This window comes from Lissotriton helveticus, chromosome 11, assembly GCF_964261635.1.
Source record: "Lissotriton helveticus chromosome 11, aLisHel1.1, whole genome shotgun sequence".
Lineage (NCBI taxonomy): Eukaryota > Metazoa > Chordata > Amphibia > Caudata > Salamandridae > Lissotriton > Lissotriton helveticus.
In genome coordinates, this window is record NC_136072.1 from 910,381,672 (window position 1) to 910,403,041 (window position 21,370).

Genomic DNA, 21,370 nt, shown 5'->3' on the forward strand with positions numbered 1-21,370 from the left:
GCTCTTTCCGCAGGTGTTTGTGGGTTAGGAAAGAATGTCTTTAAGATCACGGGTTCATTTAAATGAAAGTCCGAAGGAACCTTAGGAATGAATTTGGGATTAGTGCGGAGCACTACAGAGTCATTAGTGAATTGTAAGAAAGGATGTTGAACAGTGAACGCTTGGATATCACTGACTCTTCTAGAAGAAGTCAGGGCCAATAACAGTGAAACTTTCCATGTGAGAAATTTCAGATCTGCTCGATGGATAGGTTCGAAAGGGTGGCGCATGAGTTGCGCCAGCACAACGTTGAGATGCCACGCTGGAGGTGGACGACGTACCGGAGGGAACATTCTAAAAAGGCCTTTAAAGAATTGTTGTATAATTCTCGTAGAATAAAGAGAATTTGTCCCATCTTGTCGGTATCTTGAAATCACTGCTAGGAATACCTTAAGGGTTGCATGAGACAATCCTGATCTCGCTAGATGGAGGAAGAAAGGCAGGATTTCTTCAGGTTTAGCTGAAAAAGGATGAATGCCAGCTGAACGACACCAAATACAAAATCGTTTCCATTTAAGACTGTACGTCTTTATAGTAGCAGGTGCTCTTGCCTTGGCTAGAACTTCCTTGCAGTCCGCAGGAATGTTCAGATGGGCGAACTCACGGTACTCAGGCGCCAGGCCGCTAATCTCAGTGACGTTGGATCTGGATGGTAAATCCGCCCATCTTGAATGGAGAGCAAATCCGGAATTGGGGTCAACTGAATCGGTTTGCACTCTGACAGGAGAAGTAGCTCGGTGAACCAGTACTGGCGAGGCCACCTGGGAGCAATGAGAATCAACCGGCACGGTTCTTTCTTCATCTTCCGCAGGACTCTGGGAACTAGCGGTATTGGCGGAAAAGCGTACGCATATATCAGAGACCAGTTGATCGAAAATGCATTCCCCTGAGAGTCTTTGTGGGGAGGCCAACTTGCAAAGAATCGGTATTTGCTGTTGGACTTGGTTGCAAAGAGGTCTAGGTCTGGATGACCCCATAGATGGAAGATCCAATCCACAGTCTGCTGATGAAGTTCCCACTCATGAGTGGACACTGTTGACCTGCTGAGCGTGTCTGCCAGTACATTCTCCGTTCCAGGAACATGTACTGCCTGGAGATTGATCTTGTGTCGTATTGACCATGTCCACAGCTCCTGGGCTTCCTGCGACAAGAGAGCTGATCTTGTCCCTCCTTGTTTGTTGACATAGTGCATACTTGTAGTGTTGTCTGTGCACACCAACACATTGGCCCCTTGGATTATTGCACGAAACGCTTTGAGGGCAAGGAAAATGGCTCTCAGTTCTAACAGGTTGATGTGCCAACACCTTTGCTGAGGGCTCCACTTGCCGCTGATTGTCAGGCCCTGAAGATGAGCTCCCCAGCCTTCGAGGGATGCGTCGGTGGTGAGTGTAAAGTTTGGCGTTTCCTGAAGGAATGCACAACCCTGTCGTAGATTTGATCTTTGTGTCCACCAGCGGAGGGCATCCCGCATGCGAGGTGTAATCTGGATGAGATCCTCGAAGGTGCCGGAGATCTGTAGCCATTGTAGGCTGAGCTCCTCCTGAAGAGGCCTCATTCTGAGTCGGCAATTTGGTATTAGCGGAATGCACGACGACACCATCCCCAGAAATGACTTGAACAGTCGGACTGAAACTGACTGTTTTGAAAGCAGAGACCGGGCCATATTCTGTATCTTGCCTTGCCTTTCGTCCGAGACAAAGGCTTGGAGAAGCTGGGTGTCTAAAGTTGCTCCCAGGAAAGCCCGTCTCTGTGATGGTATTAACTGGGATTTGCTGATGTTGATAGATAGGCCCAGAGACTGAAAGAGATTTAGACACTGTTGAAGATGGCGGTCTGTGTCTTCATAAGAACTGGCCTTGATAAGTCAGTCGTCTAAATATGGGAAGACTTGGGAGCTGCGGCAGTTTACCAACTGCAACAGCACCAACCTGATCTACCTCATTACGTGCACGTGTAATGAAAGATACGTTGGTATGACCACGAGAAAGGTACGTGTGAGGATGCAGGAACACAAGAGCACTTTCCGTTGCAGGAAAGATGTCTCCAAACTCACGAAGCACTTTCTCACGTGTAATCATGCCGAAACAGACTTCAAATGGCATGTTCTGGAGAAACCATACATTCCACCACATGTGAGTGATGTGTCTAGATACCTTTTTGTTCGTGAACAGAAGTGGGTGTTCAAATTGGGGACACACAAACGAGGGCTGAATGATGACATTCCATGGGTCTCTTTGTCTTGATCAACGCGATCTTTATAGATAGTGTGATGCGCGGCTTACATCTTACACCAGATGTCAAGTGGATTTGTTTTTGCAAAACACATTATTTAGTATCTGGCTATAGCGTCTTTAGCTCATGACCTATTGAATTTTCTAAGAGCACGTCGCCTACTGTGTGCTCCGGCTTGGGCTCATTTTTCCCATTGCCCCCATGACAGGGCGACCTAGTTAGCGCTCCTTGTCACCTGACACGATGAACCTGTTTTCTTTGGTATGCACCGACTTTGGTTCGTTTTTTACGAATACCCTGCGCTTAATTCCAGCATTAAAGTATTGGGTACTTTAGGAGTCCATGTGTAGCGTGATGTATATTTCGCCACGTGGAATTTTTTGATTGCAATTTTTTGATTGAATGTTCCAACAGCAATCAGCTATTCTGGTTTAATGTTTTTGCACTTATGACGCTAGGTGTGACGTCTCACGCTGTGCCCTTTATTACTAGATAGGTGATAGTCTGTTTATATTCTCACAGCCTATAACAACCTAATAAACTACACTCATCAAAGTTATGATGTCATTGTGCAGTTCTATACTATTGGATGAACGAGCGAGTGATTATTGTCATATTTTTCCATACACGTAGCTTGAGTAGTACTTTGTTAAGTATGGATTGGATTCCCAGTCGGTCTCAGACGCTCAAGGAGACACTGCTCCAGGCCACGCAAGGAAGAGTAATGTGGAAATCCTTCCGTGGTCGCGCAGAGAACTACAATCACTCATGACGTGACGTCATTTTGTAGTCCTCTATCGGTCCGTTCTCGCGAGAGGACGCACTCGGGGCCGCGATCGAGTGCGGACCCCGGTTAAGACAGTTGTGTGATCGTGTCCATGTACCATCAGGGGACATTGAAAATGAGGTAATTGGCAAAGGATCTGTCACAATGACAATACAGAGTGCCGTGTGAGGAGGTGGCGATTCGGCTAGCCCCTCCCTCGCCGGTACCGATTGGTTGATTGTTCCATAGCCTAACATTGAAGTAGTCAGAGAGCACTGGGGACTGTGCCTCCCCCTGACTCAGTCACGGCTAGGGACACCGACGGACAGGTATGGTTACCTGCCTAGCTAGCTTGTTATACTGGGCATGCCATTGTGCTAGCTTTATGCTTTGTATTGGGAACTTTGAAAACCCATATTAACTTAGCCTGTAGCGTGCAGGGAGGTGGAGGGAGGTGTGTTGTGAACCTACGGATGGGGGTTAAATTTTACTCCATATACAGTAAACCTTGCTTTGCGTAGGAATATACATTACCAGAGTAGCTGCATGTTTGGTTGTCCGGTGTGTGTAGCTGACGCAGGCGGTTTCTGTTATTGTAGAGCGGGGTCTCATATATCCTGAGCCAGGTCCAGGAAGAGGTGAGGTCCACTCCCCGGACACACTGGGTGAGTAAATAAGCTAGAATACACCCTTTTGGACAATATATTATGTTCTATGCAGACCAGTGTAATAGATTGTGTTTTTCCTGCACGTTTGTCCCCTCTAAACAGTACATATACGACCAGTTGCCGAAGAGAGGAGTTGAAACAGCTGAGGGAAAATTATATCCTTTACTGGTTTTTTTACTTGTGTGTTTTTTACACATATTATTTTGTTTAACACTTTATTCACTAATTAATGCAGTAGTATTGTTATAGAACAGAGACCCTGACGAAAGCCGAAGGACTCACCCCTGAGTGGCTGAAACATGTTGGTCTCCTCGCAGCTATTTGTTGGGACTGCGATGATGATATTACACTGTTCTTGTTTTTAGGAAGGAAGGGGCAAACAATTATTAAAGGTTTCTGGGTTGAGCTCCCTATCCTTTTTTAAGATCACCACTTTTTCTTTGTCTACACTGCACTCCCCATCACATCAACATCATGTGGTAGTACCGAGTGATTGTGGGTCGCTACCCCATATCTGGTTATCGGGGTATGCTGGTCTCAATGATCTAGAGACACAATACCCGATTAGGACTACCAAATGATAATATTGATCATTACAAGACTGTTGATGGGAATCCTACACCAGTGGGGACTCACGTTACTGGTTCTTCACATCTTGTGATCTGGTTTGTTGGTTTATTTCATTCACACCCTTGTACTTTAGACAAGGTGTAGATGAGCAGAGGACTACGGCTGAATCCTCAATAAGACCCCTAAGTTTGTAGTTGTTAGTTGTTTGTTAGAAGATTTGTATTCCCTCCAGCCGGAGGTGAGGTTCTACTGGGGCCAGGACTTTTGTAAACACTCTGGGTGCCGAATACGCATCTTGGAGATCCAAAGTGGCCATGTAGTCCCCTGCTGCTAAAAGATGCAATATTTCCTGTAGTGACAACATTCTGAATGTTAGTTTCTTCAGATATTTGTTTAGGACACGGAGATCCAGAATCGGACGCCATTCTCCGGATTTCTTCTTTATCAGGAAAAATCTGGAGTAGAATCCTGTTCCCCTCATCTTTTGAGGCACTTTCTCGATTGCTTCCTTCTTTATCATCAGATTTATCTGGGCAAAAAGCTCTTTCAAGTGAGCTGGAGGTGGGCCCTTGGAGGAACATTCGGAGGAAATTGCTCGAATTCTAGGACATGGCCCTTGGCCACAATGTCCAGGACCCACCTGTCCGATGTTATCGATGACCATTTTAAGTAAAAGTTTGATATTTGTCCTCCAACTTTTTCCTGAGAGTGGGGCAGTAGCAGTGGCAGGAGACAAGTCTCATTGGCGTTTATCTTTTCCGCGGTAGGCCGGTTTCCCTCTGTTCTGGGAATAATTATTTCTTCGTTGGCTGTAAGATTGATAGTGCTGTGTTTGGTAGCGCTGATTTCCCTGTCTGTATGAGGATTGCTGTGTGTATCCACCTCTGTTAGAGGACGATCCACGTCCTCTCGCTCCTCGAAAGGGCTGTTTACGAAATTGGAGGGTGCCCAAGGATTTAGCTGTTTCTGTGTCCTTTTTAATTGTTTGCAAGGCCTCTTCTACTTGCGGGCCAAACAGAAAATCTCCGTCATAAGGCATATCCAATACCCTTGTTTGAATTTCCTGACGGAATGATGTAGATCGTAGCCACCCCTGTCTACGTAAAACAGCAGCACCTGCTAATTGCCTGAAACCAGTGGAGGCAACGTCCACCGCCGAATCGATAATCTCAGACGAGATTTTTTCTCCTTCCTGTAAGATCTTTTGCGCTTCAGCTCTAGCAGGCTCCGGAAGCTGGTCTATGTATGTCGCAATGTCCGACCACATCTGCCGGTCATATCTGCCCAAGATGGCCAATGAATTAGCAGCCCGGACCGTGGTAGCTGCCATTGTTGAAACACGTTTTCCAATGGCGTCAAGGCGCCTACCATCTCTGTCCGGTGGGGCTGCAATTGGAGATGAAGGGTTACGAGACCTCTTCTGAGCAGCTTGAAAAATAACTGAATCCAGTTTGGGTTGTCCTATAAGGCACGCAGGTGATTTCGCCGGTGCCTTATATTTCTTGTCAATCCGTGGCAGGACCGGGGGTATGGAAGCTGAAGTAGACATCACCGTAATACCTTCCTGCCATATAAAGTCAACAATAGGTATAGATTTGACTTGTCTTCTAGGCTAATCCTTAAAATCATAAAGGAAACATTCCTGTTCCGTATGTTCCATATCTATATGAAATCGTTTAGTAGCCCGTTCCATTAAAAGGTGAAACCCACCAACATCTACTGGTGATGAGTCCGAAGCAGCCGGAGGTGACGGAGAAGGAGTTTGCACCTGATATTCATCCCACTCCGACATGTCATCAACCTCTCCTTCTCTTTGTTCTTCTTCATCAGAAGACTGTTGTCCCTCTGGCTGATTAGACGGCGCCGGTGGAGGAGACCTTGGAGGTCTAAAGTCAGGTAAAGGCGCTTCCACCGCCGGAGTAGGAGGCTGAGAACCTGTCGATTCAGATGGCGGAAACCGCCTGTAATAATCATCAAGCATGCATTGGAGGTTGGTGAGCAATGCAATCGGTACTTGTGTGGCAGGGACACTTGCTACAGGTGACGTCATCCGCTCAGATGACTGTTGTTCCTCTAGGTCATCTTCCTGAAGTTTAATGTTTAGTTCGGAAGGACTCGTAGCCGTACCAAAGGTGTCCCCAAGTTCTTCATCACTGTCTTCAGAGTCAAGAAGTTTGTCTGGGAGCTGCAGGGGTACCCTTTGAGGTGAAATTTGCAGAGGTGATAACGCCAATGTTGAACTACGCCTCTGAAGTAACGACGGTTTTTGTGTTTGAAAAACCGTAGACGGTGACCACACTTGCAAGGTAGTACAAGAAGATAGTTGCGGCGTCGACGGTGGGTCCACTGAAGAACTCGTGGCACTGGATTTGGCTTTAGATGATGACGAACTCGTAGTCGACGGTGAAGTTATCGTCGTCGACGGTATGGACTTCGTCAACGGTATGGACTTCGTCGACGGAATTGACTTCGTCGACGGAATTGGCTTCGTCTACGGAATTGACGTCGTCGACGGAATTGACTTCGTCGACGGAATTGACTTCGTCGACGGTGGTATCTTCGTCGTCGACGGAGTAGAACTCGTCGACGAGTCCGTCGACGGTAGTCTCTTCGTCGGCGGTAGAGCCAGCGTCGACGTTGACGTCGTCGACGGAATTTTCTTCAGAGCAGCCGTCGACGAGGCGCTGACGATGGCCGTCGACGAAAGAGGTCTAACAGAGACATAGACCATCGTAGGCGAAGAAGACGCCGTCGACATGATCATCTGTGGCTTTGGAGATAAAAAAGTTACCGCCGACGTAGCTGTAGCGCCGACGGAGATCTTCGTCGACGGCGTCGTCGACGACAGGGGCGGAATCTGAGGTAAATTCTTCTAAGATGTCTGAGGTAACTTCTTGGTGGATCTCTTCGGGGGCGTAGATGGGCCACCTTTATCCTTAACAGAGGGAGTGGTCTTGGAAGAGGAAGGCCTCTCAGACCCCTTTGATGGAAGTTGTTTTTTAGCAACTTTAGCCCCAGGAGAAGTTAACACCTCAGAAGCAGCTCTCTTCCTAGAGGCTGAAGTAGAACCAGAAGCAATACTGCCTACCTCAGACGCAGGATAATCCGAATCCTTAAGCTTTTGTAGCCACAAAAGCAGGCGGCCCTCTCTGTCTCTGAGGGTCTTCTGAGGGAAGGTTCTACAGATCTTGCAGTCCTTTACTTGATGTTCAGGATAAAGGCAATAAATGCACTTCTTGTGGGGATCTCCTTTAAAAAGCCGGAGCTTCCCACAAGATTCACAAGGTCTGAATAAAGATTTCTTGGAAGACATCTTGACAAAAACACTAGATTCCAAGAGGAAAATAGAGAAGAACTGAGCAGAGCTCAGGGAGACTCCCTTCACACGACGTGCGGTAGTAAATCTGACAGCCTGAGCCTCTGGGGAGAACATTCTGGTGGGTGCTGTCGCCTGATTGGCTGTAGTTTGGACTATACAAAATGACTAGGATAGTCATGAGTGTGGAAGTTTTTTCTACTGTAGCTGGGCTATTTTACTTCCTGGTTGGGAATTTCTGGTTTTTCCAATGTTATTATAGCATGTTATTGCTTTTTTATATACCGTGGGACTCCCACTCCGACGACGGGGAATGATTCAGGCATGTGAATCTATGAAAGACACCCCTAATACTGGAGAAGTAAAGTTAACACACATAATAAGGCAGAGGAAAACAAACGCTCCATGCATTTCGGCCCCCCCGGACCTTGATCCTAGGTTGATTTCATAGTCCTACTTCCTGTTAATATCTCCTTTATATATCTACATAAATATGTATATATATCTATATTTATAGCTACATATAAAAAAAACTTGTATTGACCACCCTGAAACTATAGAAGAATGTAATGCAGGAGCCTGCAAAGCCCCAAATTCGATTTCTGGGCTTTTGAAAGTGTGGGGTTGCAGGAGGAGAGAGAATGTTTGTTTAATGTCTAAATACTAGTTGACTGAAATATTATAATGGAGCAATAACTACAGTGGGAACAGTATTGCAACATGTATGGAGCGAGTGCTTTTTGAATTAGTCTATGGGATTAGTGGAGAATTTTCTGATAATAAGAGTATTAAAAAATCCCATAGTTTGTAAAGTTTCACATATATATTTTTTACTTTTGCGGGGTCTTACATTTTGTGACGTTAAAAATTAGATGACTAGAAAACGTGTTAACTGAGACATCTAGCAGTAAAAATGTTAAGTGACAGCATATTATTTTTCTAAGTGAAGTGTATGTTGCTGTTAAAGGGGAACACTAAAGGGGGAAAACCAATCAGTCCAGATAAGTGCTTTGGGATAAATTACTACATGGGTCACGTTCTTAGGAAAAGTAGTTTAAGTACTCTTGCAAAAACATGCCCATGCCTCGCTGGCATCACCTTGGGCATTTAATATTAGAGCATAAGTTGGAAAAGGTAGCAGGAGTTCCCATTGTCTTGTTAACATGGCCGGTTTGTGCTTTGTTCACTCTCACAGATGTGATCCTTTTCACCTCCACAAGATATCGCGCCAGGTTAGGCTGTTGCTCTCATTTGTGTAAACCGAAAAGGTTTGTATTTTTTTGCTTTCTGCTGTCCCATGAGATTTAAAACGCCTTCTAAAAGTATTTCAAGCACTGCATTCACATAACTGTGAAGCTGTGAGGCCCATGTCCCCAGCAAGGGTTTGGTTTGCAGGTAACACATGAATTGCAATGCCACTTGGCTCAAGTGCCTTCAAAGCACTTTTAATCCAAAATTCAATATATGGCACTACTGAGGCTGCAGGCTTTATTCATTTATTAATTTTATAAAAGCAGATTGAGTTTTGTTTTAAGAATCCTGTTCTTATTTTAGCACACAGACCATTCATCAACCCACGGGCCATTCACAATCAATTGTACATCGCTGTTGTTGTTGTGTACTTAATTCTTCCTTTTTTGTCCGCAGAAAAAGTACAAGCTGGAGACAGAAATTGAGAACTGGATCCAAAAGTTCGATTCCGATATGGACGAGAAGCAGGTGAGCTCTTACACCTGTCGGTAAGAATGAAAGTCAATGCGTTTTGAAAACAGCCTCTTGCACGAGGGCATGATCCAGTCCAGAATTCAGTCGGGTCAATGTTCGGCTAGAAGACTGTATTGGGCTATGATGTGCTAAATTCTGCTCCTGTGTCTCCTGTGTCCTGAAGGGCATTCTCCCCCTCAAAGACCCTATTTCGTTTAGGACGTAAAGCTGAAAGATCAGTACAGGGAACAAGGGCTGATTCGTTTTAAGACCAAAATATTAAATGTCCTCCTTCTCCTGCACACTGATTAATTTCCATCAGAGGGTTTATTTTAGCCCCTATTCATAATAATGTATTTTGTGTCCCTGCCATCTAACCAAAGCGAGGCTTAACATACTGCTCTTCCTCTCTGATAACAGTGTAGCCGGTCAGGCTTTCCTTCCTGGTCCAGGGCAGGCAGTGATTACTAGGTCGCTCTCTGGTGAATAATTGTCACCCCACTGTTACTCCATGGCTGTGAGGGTTGCGCAGCTGATCAGTGACAAGTTAATGTAAGAGGTGATGACGATTAGAATGTTAGTACTCTGTGACACAAAAATGGCACCAAAAGAAGTCACTGTCCAGTTATATCTACATCTTTGAAAGAGAAGTATTCATTGTTTACAACAGAAAAATGTAAAATAGTGAAAATGAAGCAGACCCATAAAACAGAAGGTTATATAACCTTCTGGGGCCACGATGACAACTAATATTTTATAGTACTAATGGTGAGGTGCTCTAGTTCAGAATAACTTGGTGTCTTAGTGACAATGTTATCCCGAGGAGAAAAGCTTAGGGTCCCCAAATGTCCTCGGGAGTGTTAGACCTGTCTGCTTCTGGGAAGACTCTAACCATCGTGATTTATTTTTGTCCCCCTTAGCCTCCCAGAGTTTCTATTTTTATTTTTACATATGTCCATCAGGAATTTTTTAATGCTGTCAGGGGGCTAGGTGTTCCTTGGCGATGACGCCATTTTTCCCTCATAACCTGTGAGGCCTAGTCAGCCCCCTTGAAAATCTAGGAATCTCCAGAGACCTAAGATGGTGTCCACCAACTGCCATAACGGACACCACTGGAGGACAGGTCCATAGGTTAACATTAGGGAACTTTCTAGAATACCCTAGAGAATTCTGCAGGTCTCAGGCCACCCTATATAAGGCCAGTGACCAGCAGCCATTTTGTGCTGACCCCAGAGTAGAGGAGTGAGGCAGTGGTGAGAGGAGGTGGACACACTGAGAGCAGCTAGTTTGTCACTGAGGCTGACAGTTACTTCAGAGGATTGTTCCCCCTTCAGCCTTTGACCGATCCCTCTCTCAAGACAACCCCTACTAACAAAGAAATCGAACTACTGAAAGAAGAAGATCCTTTTATCTCAGCGGCCTCAGCAAAACCACCCAGAACACCCTTAACTGTGGGTATTCCTGACTGACCATATCCAGCGCTGTGCTTACCGGTATTGTGGATCAGCTGTAGGAAAGGTGGGCGTCTGTGGCACCTTAGCGCCTTGAAGAGCGAGGGCGCCGTGTCTGCGCAACCTTCCTGAGAGGCCGGAGCTGTAGGTGACTGAGGAGGAGCAGCGGCGCTGTATTAGCGGATTGCGGGACCCCGGGGGCACCAGCTGCGTCAAGCAGAGCAGGTAGTGCTTCTGCGCATGCTCCCAGCGCGCCCGCTATCGAGAGCAGGAGGGGCCTAGGGTCGGGCAGGCCCAGGAGATCAGCGTCAACGTGAGGAGCAGCGTCCTTCCTATGAGCGAGTGCGGAGGCGGAAGAGGTACGAGAACGTCTGCGCATGCCCGGAGGTTCAGCGCGACTGCCGGCTTAGCTGAGGAGACGCCGGAAGATCCCCAAGGGCGCCGCCTCGTCCACAGTGACCCCCCCTGCGTGCGAGCGCTCTCTACGAGGCCAGCGCCACAGCGGACGTCACAGCAAGGAGCCTGGGGGCCAGGGAAGCCTTCCTCAACCTTCCTCGACCGCCGATTGCTGCCAGGTTTCAGCGCGAGCGGGGAGAGCCCTCGCATCACACCCAGAAGCCTACAAGTAAGCTGGTAGTGTGGGAAAGGGAGGCAGCAGCACCAGGGAAAGGAGACAAGACAGTGGGGCTATAACTGAGACTTAGACTGAACTGCACCAGGAAGCCCAAGTGAAGAAAACGGGCTTGTGTTCAGCCTAATAATAACTACAGTGGCCCAAAAGTAATTGGAGCAAAGAGGAGGAAGCGGTGTAGGGAATTACAGGGTTCCTGGGGGAGAAACCCTTGTAGTTTCTTGGTAAATTGGAGGAATAGATCTCCTTTTAGCAAATTGAGCCTTTAAATTAGAGTGTGTGGAACTTGGCTAATATTATTGTGTCTCCCCTTTTTAGTCACATTGCGGGTTGGTTATGCAGTGAAGAACTACATCCAGGTCATTCTGTGAGTTGAGCAGTGCTTTAGAGAGTGGGGTAATGTACCTGCTAATGAGTCTTTAAATACATATTGCACTGTCAGGCTGCATTTTCCTTCTGTAAAGTTCTAGTGAAGTGTATTGTGTCCTGAATAATTCTAAACCTTAAATGTACCTTTGATTCTTAAATTCTGAACAGGAAAAATATTGAAGTGTGATTTGCATTCCATGTAAAAGGTGTAATTTGATTGACTTTCATCCCTGACTAAATAGCATAACAGAAAAACATATTATTTTTATAAAAGGTAACGGTATTTTTCCAAACAGAGGTGTTGTGTCTTTATTTTAGTGGTTCATTACTGAGTTACTGTGAGTGAGACTTGTAAGTACTTAGCCAACACCTTGAGTTAGCTGTAGACCACTACTGTGCCAAGCTACCATATGTAGGCTTGGGTAATCTAGGTCTAACATAATTGGTGTTTCAGCGGTGGGATCACGGATTTGTACTTACACTCACTTATTAGTAACGCAGTGCTAACCACAAGACCTCACCTGGAGTTTTCTCCCTGCGGCCCTCCTAATTTATATTTTTGATTTTTCTAAATTTACTTCTGGTGGTGGGTGGAGGTTAACCTCAAGTCACTTCGTGGGTTTCTCCTGTGAGTAATTTTATACCATGGCAAAGCTGGAGGTGAATCTTAAAGAGTTGGAAGCCAATACTGTGGCCCAACTCAGGGATTGGTGTCAGCAGAACGGGGTATTTTTCAATAAAGGTGCCAAGAAAGGAGAGTTGCTGACAAGCATAAGGGCATGGTTAGAAGCTCGCCTAAGGGAGGAACCAGAAATGGAAGTGGGTGATGGGGACACTGTTACTGAGGCTGCATTGCTGAATCAAATGGGGAGAGGGAATCTTCTGACAGGTCCCAGGCTACCTTCAAGGGCAAGCAGCAGTGTTTCAGACAGGGGCTTAACCGAAGCCGAGCTGGAGGATAGGAGGGAGGAGAGGAGGTTGAAAATAGAACTAGCCAGGATGGACATGGAAAGGGAGGATAGGAGGTTGGCACATGAGCGAACCATCAAAGAGATGGATTTACAAGCCCTAAACCGAGGATCCCCCAAATCAGAGAATGGTGGCAGCGATACCCAGACCAACATCAAAGAACCTAGACCGTACCTACCAAAAGATATTATGGCTTGTTATGTACCCAGTGACGACATTGCTAAGTGGCTAGCCGCCTACGAGGTCTCGCTAAGGGCCCATGGGATTCTGGAAGTCCACTGGGGAGGTGGGTTGTACAAATACATGCCCCCCACTGGCAGGGATACTTTGTTGGCTCTTGACCAGAGTGAACAGACCTACTATCCGGCTATGAAATCAGCGCTGCTCAAGAAGTTTGGGTTGACCCCTGAGAAATATAGGCAAAAGTTCCGGGGTAGCTACAAGCTGGGCACGCAAAACTGGGTAGATTTCTTGGACTACGCCAGGAAGGCCCTGGAGGGTTGGGTAAGAGGCAGCGAAGTAGGAGACTATGAGGGACTATATGACCTCATACTCAAGGAACACCTACTCGAGAAGTGTCTTCCCGAACTAAGACAGCATCTGGTGGACAGCAAGCTGACCAGCCCCAGGAAGCTTGCTGAGGAGGCGGACATCTGGGTTAGTACCCGGGTGTCGACTAAGGGGACTGGAGGGAATTCCCAGAAGCAAGGACAGGGCGCCCCCCAGAGGAAAGAGGGAGGGGAAACTAAGAGGGAGTTCTCAAAAGGGCCACAAAATACTTCGCAAGGAAGGGGCAGAGGATTCATCCCCAAGAGTAACCCCCCTCGCAACCCTACCCCTGGCCAAAGCCAGCAGCCAAGGGTTGTTCATTGTTTTGAGTGTGGTGGTGTGGGACACTATAAAGGAGATGTGAGGTGCCCAAAAAGACCACCCCCTCCCACTGGAGGAAAAGCCCCGGGAATCACTAGTGTAGTGCTCGGGGAGGAGATGCCTTTGGTTAATGGAGGGAAGCGGGCGGGTGTCACCTTAGTGTCCCTAGGAGATAAGGAGATGGTTCCCAAGACCCAGCTGCCCTCTAATACTACTAAGTATGAGCAGTGGGTCACCATCAATGGCCGTAGAGGGGAGGCTCTGAGAGACACAGGAGCCAGCATGACTATGGTAAGGAGTCAGCTGGTGTCTCCAGAGCAGGTCATCCCAGATGTACTCCATCCCGCCGTAATGGCTGACGGCAGAGTGGGCCACTATCCTGTGGCTGAGGTTCCCTTTGAGTGGGGAGGGGTTGCAGGTCCACTTCGAGTTGCCGTAAGCCCTGCCGTGCCTGTTGACTGCCTGTTAGGGAATGATATGGAGCACAATGCTTGGAGGAGGGTGGAGTACCAGACTCACTCTGAGATGCTGGGACCCCCTGACTGGACTTGCGTCAGCACCAGGTCCGCGACTGCCCGAAGGGGGAGTTCATTGAAGCTGGAGCCTGGAACAATGGCCCAGCCGACTGCCAGAGAGGAGAAGGACAGGAGGCCGGAGGACCCGGCCTCGACATCTCCACCTCGTGAGACAACTGGACCACCTGCGGAGGTGGATCTGGAGTCCACCGGGGAGAATGTTGCTTCCCTGGAAAACCTACCCATCCCAACTGAATGGCATGTGGAGGGAGGTCCTTCCCGGGAAGAGTTCTGCAAAGCTCAGAAAGAGTGTCCTACTCTCGAGGGGCTGCGGCAACAGGCCAACGCCCAGGCAGCGGGAAACATTGAAGGGAGCTACCAGATTTACTGGGAGGATGGACTCCTCTACAGTGAGCCCAAGACACCTGGTCACGGTTCAGCCAGAGCCTTGGTGGTCCCTCAATGCTTTAGAGCCTTTCTACTGGAACTGGCTCATGAGATACCATTGGCAGGACACCTGGGACAGGACAAGACCTTTGCCCGGCTTGTCCCCCATTTCTACTGGCCTCGAATGAAAGTGGCGTCGGATACATATTGTCGGACGTGTGTGTCTTGCCAAGCCAGTGGGAAAACTGGGGTGAAGCTAAAAGCTCCCCTGGAACCACTACCCGTCGTTAGCACCCCCTTTGAGAGGGTGGGCATCGACATTGTAGGGCCATTGGATCCACCAACTTCAGCTGGACATCGGTTCATACTGGTTTTGGTGGATCATGCCACCCGGTACCCAGAGGCAATACCTCTGAGGACCATCACTGCACCTGCAGTGGCAAGGGCCCTGATGGGGATTTTCACCAGAGTGGGTTTCCCCAAGGAGGTCATTTCCGACAGGGGGACTAACTTCCTTTCAGCATACATGCGGGCCATGTGGAAGGAGTGCGGCGTTACCTATCGGTTTACTACTCCCTATCACCCACAAACCAATGGTCTTGTGGAAAGGTTTAACAAAACCTTGAAAGGTATGATACGGAGCCTTCCTGAGAGCTTGCGAAAGAAATGGGACATTCTCCTACCCTGTCTCTTGTTTTCCTACAGGGAAGTGCCACAGAAGGGAGTGGGCTTCAGCCCCTTCGAACTTTTGTATGGGCACCCTGTAAGGGGACCTCTCAGCCTGGTGAAAGACGGATGGGAACAGACTCCCAGGAAGCTTCCCCAGGACGTGGTGAGCTACATGCTGGCCTTCCGGAGCCAAATGGCTAAGTTGTGGAAGCAGGCTTCAGACAACTTGGAGGCCAGCCAAGCAGTTATGAAAGAGTGGTATGACCACAACGCTCACCCAGTGGAACTGGAGCCTGGACAGAAAGTGTGGGTAATGGAACCTGGCGAGCTAAATGCCCTCCAGGACCGTTGGACAGGCCCCTTTGAGGTTTTAGAGAAAAAGGGGAAGTCTACCTATTTGGTGGATCTTAAGACCCCGAGGCAGCCCCTCAGGGTGCTGCATGCCAATCGCCTCAAGCCACATCATGAGAGGCCCGAGGTTGTCTTAATGCTGGTGACCGATGGAGCAGAGGAAGAAGAAAGTGAACCTCTCCCTGATCTTCTCTCGTACAAAGAAAAAGATGGATCAGTGGAGGGAGTGATTCTCTCGCCATCCCTGACTTCTGAACAGCAAAGCGATTGCCGCCAGATCCTGGAGCAATTTTCTCCCCTGTTCTCCCTTGTCCCAGGTAGGACCCACCTGTGTACCCATGACGTGGACACAGGAGACAGCCCACCTGTGAAATCTAAAATCTACCGGCTGTCGGACAAGGTGAAGGCCAACATCAAAAGTGAAGTCGCCAAGATGCTGGAGCTAGGGGTGATTGAACCTTCTGGTAGCCCTTGGTCTAGCCCGGTGGTTTTGGTACCAAAAGCTGCCCCACCAGGCACCACACCTGAATTGAGATTCTGTGTGGACTACCGAGGCTTGAACTCCGTGACTAAAACTGATGCACATCCTATCCCACGGGCGGATGAGCTTATTGACCGGCTGGGAGCTGCCCAATACTTAAGTACCTTTGACCTGACTTCAGGGTACTGGCAGATTTCCCTTACTGAGGAGGCGAAGGAAAGATCAGCCTTCTCTACACCTGAGGGACACTACCAATTTCGTGTGATGCCCTTTGGGCTCAAGAATGCCCCTGCCACTTTTCAGAGGCTGGTGAACAGGGTCCTTTCGGGAATGGAAGCTTTTTCTGCTGCATACCTGGACGATATTGCTGTCTTCAGCAGCAGCTGGGAGGACCATTTGCAGCACCTGCAAGCTGTTCTTCATGCCCTGCAACAGGCTGGCTTGACCATCAAGGCCAGCAAGTGTCAGATCGGACAAGGGTCGGTGGTGTACCTAGGTCACTTGGTGGGCAGAGGGACGGTGCAGCCCCTCCAGGCAAAGATTGAGACCATCATCGCCTGGGAGCCCCCCAAGACTCAAACCGAGGTCCGAGCCTTCCTGGGCCTCACTGGATACTACCGTCGCTTCGTGAAGGGGTATGGCACTATCGTGGCCCCCCTCACTGAACTTACTTCCAAGAAGCAACCCCGACGGGTAGTCTGGACAGAGGCTTGCCAGCGAGCCTTCATGACCTTGAAACAAGCATTGTGTTCCGCTCCCATTCTCAAGGCCCCTAATTTTGCTAGAGAATTCATTGTCCAAACAGATGCGTCAGAACATGGCATTGGGGCAGTGTTATCGCAGCTAAATGATGAGGGCTTGGATCAACCCGTGGTCTTCTTGTCCAGAAGGCTACTCCCCAGGGAAAGGAGATGGAGTACAATTGAGAGAGAAGCCTTTGCGGTGGTTTGGGCTCTGAAGAAGCTGCGACCATACCTGTTTGGTTCGCACTTCCTAGTTCAGACTGACCATCGCCCCCTTCGTTGGCTGATGCAAATGAAGGGGGAGAATCCCAAGTTGTTAAGGTGGTCCATCTCCCTACAGGGAATGGACTTTAGGGTGGAACACCGACCTGGGGCAGACCATGCCAACGCAGACGGTCTATCCAGATATTTCCGCCTTAGTGATGAGGACTCCCAAGGGGTTGGGTAGTTCTCCCCACTTTCAGCTGGGGGGGACGCGTGTTAGACCTGTCTGCTTCTGGGAAGACTCTAACCATCGTGATTTATTTTTGTCCCCCTTAGCCTCCCAGAGTTTCTATTTTTATTTTTACATATGTCCATCAGGAATTTTTTAATGCTGTCAGGGGGCTAGGTGTTCCTTGGCGATGACGCCATTTTTCCCTCATAACCTGTGAGGCCTAGTCAGCCCCCTTGAAAATCTAGGAATCTCCAGAGACCTAAGATGGTGTCCACCAACTGCCATAACGGACACCACTGGAGGACAGGTCCATAGGTTAACATTAGGGAACTTTCTAGAATACCCTAGAGAATTCTGCAGGTCTCAGGCCACCCTATATAAGGCCAGTGACCAGCAGCCATTTTGTGCTGACCCCAGAGTAGAGGAGTGAGGCAGTGGTGAGAGGAGGTGGACACACTGAGAGCAGCTAGTTTGTCACTGAGGCTGACAGTTACTTCAGAGGATTGTTCCCCCTTCAGCCTTTGACCGATCCCTCTCTCAAGACAACCCCTACTAACAAAGAAATCGAACTACTGAAAGAAGAAGATCCTTTTATCTCAGCGGCCTCAGCAAAACCACCCAGAACACCCTTAACTGTGGGTATTCCTGACTGACCATATCCAGCGCTGTGCTTACCGGTATTGTGGATCAGCTGTAGGAAAGGTGGGCGTCTGTGGCACCTTAGCGCCTTGAAGAGCGAGGGCGCCGTGTCTGCGCAACCTTCCTGAGAGGCCGGAGCTGTAGGTGACTGAGGAGGAGCAGCGGCGCTGTATTAGCGGATTGCGGGACCCCGGGGGCACCAGCTGCGTCAAGCAGAGCAGGTAGTGCTTCTGCGCATGCTCCCAGCGCGCCCGCTATCGAGAGCAGGAGGGGCCTAGGGTCGGGCAGGCCCAGGAGATCAGCGTCAACGTGAGGAGCAGCGTCCTTCCTATGAGCGAGTGCGGAGGCGGAAGAGGTACGAGAACGTCTGCGCATGCCCGGAGGTTCAGCGCGACTGCCGGCTTAGCTGAGGAGACGCCGGAAGATCCCCAAGGGCGCCGCCTCGTCCACAGTGACCCCCCCTGCGTGCGAGCGCTCTCTACGAGGCCAGCGCCACAGCGGACGTCACAGCAAGGAGCCTGGGGGCCAGGGAAGCCTTCCTCAACCTTCCTCGACCGCCGATTGCTGCCAGGTTTCAGCGCGAGCGGGGAGAGCCCTCGCATCACACCCAGAAGCCTACAAGTAAGCTGGTAGTGTGGGAAAGGGAGGCAGCAGCACCAGGGAAAGGAGACAAGACAGTGGGGCTATAACTGAGACTTAGACTGAACTGCACCAGGAAGCCCAAGTGAAGAAAACGGGCTTGTGTTCAGCCTAATAATAACTACAGTGGCCCAAAAGTAATTGGAGCAAAGAGGAGGAAGCGGTGTAGGGAATTACAGGGTTCCTGGGGGAGAAACCCTTGTAGTTTCTTGGTAAATTGGAGGAATAGATCTCCTTTTAGCAAATTGAGCCTTTAAATTAGAGTGTGTGGAACTTGGCTAATATTATTGTGTCTCCCCTTTTTAGTCACATTGCGGGTTGGTTATGCAGTGAAGAACTACATCCAGGTCATTCTGTGAGTTGAGCAGTGCTTTAGAGAGTGGGGTAATGTACCTGCTAATGAGTCTTTAAATACATATTGCACTGTCAGGCTGCATTTTCCTTCTGTAAAGTTCTAGTGAAGTGTATTGTGTCCTGAATAATTCTAAACCTTAAATGTACCTTTGATTCTTAAATTCTGAACAGGAAAAATATTGAAGTGTGATTTGCATTCCATGTAAAAGGTGTAATTTGATTGACTTTCATCCCTGACTAAATAGCATAACAGAAAAACATATTATTTTTATAAAAGGTAACGGTATTTTTCCAAACAGAGGTGTTGTGTCTTTATTTTAGTGGTTCATTACTGAGTTACTGTGAGTGAGACTTGTAAGTACTTAGCCAACACCTTGAGTTAGCTGTAGACCACTACTGTGCCAAGCTACCATATGTAGGCTTGGGTAATCTAGGTCTAACAGGGAGCCTTTGGCCTCAGTCTTTTTACTGAGACTTTGTTTACACTCCCAGTCAATGAAACAAATGTGTGAGGCAGAATGCAACATTTGTGACAAGTATGCCTAAATAATGTGCCTTTATCCTAGCTCCTCAGCATTTCTGGGTGCAACGGCATAGCTCCACGGGTGAGGTGCTAGGCACCTGAGAATCTACCACAAACACCCAAAACACACCAATAAAAGCGGAGTTGGATTCCCAACCACAGATGATTTGGTTGTTTTAGTAAGGTGCTAAACAACTGCTTCATAGTCACAGTTACACCGGGCACTAAACACAGTTCAGCGGGCCACCAGTTAAAACTCTTCTTTGTATCCAAACTTAAAGTTCAGATAGGGGTCCCCTGGGTATGGGAATGAACTATGACAGTAGGTCGTCTGTAAATGTCACACTTCTGTAGACCTTTTCTTTTAAATGGTTCATCAAACTTATTTAGCTTTAGGTTGGTGGAGGCACCCACGGGTCCTGGGCACTCAGTGAACATTGTAGTTTTTATTTGCAACGAGAGATCTATGATTTAGGGTTAGGAACTAACCACCGTTTTACAATCTAATATATCCAAAACTGCAGGCATTCAGAAATGGTCTTGGGTTTAGGCTGGTCAGCTTCATTTAAAGGCATCTTACCACAGGATGTTGGGAAAGGGAAAACTATGTGGCTGGAAATGTGGCTCTATAGGCTTCCACAAAGTTGGGGGCTAAATGTGCAATGTACGATTGCCAAAGGTACAAACCTTGAATGTCTCCTGCGATGGTCCCAACTCTCTATATGTTCTCATGCCCTTTGTCGGGTCTTGGCCATCTGACCTACAGGGTCCATGTGGTGCCTAGGTGGCTCATTTCATTCAGGTCTCAGCTTAGCCTGTGCTTGCCCATTGTCTTCCTGGTCAGGATTGCTCCTCTTCACAGATTGGCACTTCTTCTTTCAGGGCAGGGCACAGCAACAAGGTGGCTCTGGTGTGCTAGGCTTGAATGCCAAGGCGAGTACCATATAGCAACCCAGGAAGCCTGATTCTAGGCAAAAGTATTCTCTTAACTGGGCTGCAGAATACTAAGCAAAATAAAGTAATGTGAACGGTTCCTAGATGAGCAGCTCTTTTACATTGATGTGAGCACTTAAATGCTTCCAACTGGGTTGAAGGGGATGAGTGCCCACATATCATTCTTCATCGATGTGTGGAAGGAGATATGACCAGGCAATCAGATGAATTCAGGTATGTCTCATTTTTCTGGCAGTTCCTTGTCTATAAATTGCATCTAAAAGACAAAGTTTCTGAGCTGGAGCTTTGAGAGGTTCTCATGCCACCATTTTGGGCTATATGTAATGTGATCTGGCAGAGGACTACATTCGAACCAAACATGGTTTTCCATACAAATCATACTTATGAACAATGTGCCAAACACACATTCATAGTGGTCCTAGCTATAGGAGACTACATGGATTTTCAGTAGATGCACTTTCCAGTGGTACAGGTGGAATGTCAGTCTCTTCATAGCCTGGTGATGAAACAGTATAGTTCGATATACCCTCAATCTAGAATCATCTAGCACTCTGCTGGGTTAGCAACAATTTTTTTGGAGCTTCAACCATTGGTCTCAAGAGCAGATGACACTGAAAATAATAGAAATACAGGGAGTGTCAGAACGCACTAACTGCAGACTGATGTCCCCGTCAACTATCCATAAGTAACTTTTGTTCCAATCTAGCCAATCATAGAATGTTCCAGCGTCCGTTGTATGATCTCAGATTGTAGCCAACAATAGGACAATGCAGTGTTCCCTCTCAGTGGACTGGAAATGGATTTGCCTGCAGGATCATGACAATATGTAAAAGGTTTCTTTATATGTTCTCTTCCATCGGCAAAGTATTTTTGTTCTCTCCTCATAGCCATTCTGTTCACATCCAGTGCCTATGTTGAAGTGGGTGCCAGGGTTCTGCACTGCAGCTCATTCTAAGATGTACCAGCGTAACTAAGTGCCTGTATTCTATGTCGGGACCGGAGGTTCATATTATGCTTGTCTCTTCCTTATTTTATGGCTCAGCAGCCTTAACAAACATTTAATAACAAGAGACTACAAATCCCATGAGTCTTTG

At 47.9% G+C, this 21,370-nt stretch overlaps 1 protein-coding gene across 7 annotated transcripts in view; it reads left to right on the forward strand.

Moving 5' to 3' along the window:
- The window catches only part of DRC10 (dynein regulatory complex subunit 10), a 145,657-nt gene that overhangs the window by 76,844 nt on the left and 47,443 nt on the right, over window positions 1-21,370 (forward strand). For all 7 annotated transcript variants that reach the window (XM_078667154.1, XM_078667152.1, XM_078667158.1 and 4 more), the window contains one exon: window positions 9,239-9,310. In XM_078667154.1, the coding sequence (XP_078523280.1) occupies window positions 9,239-9,310 (72 nt within the window). The remainder of the gene's footprint in view (window positions 1-9,238; window positions 9,311-21,370) is intronic.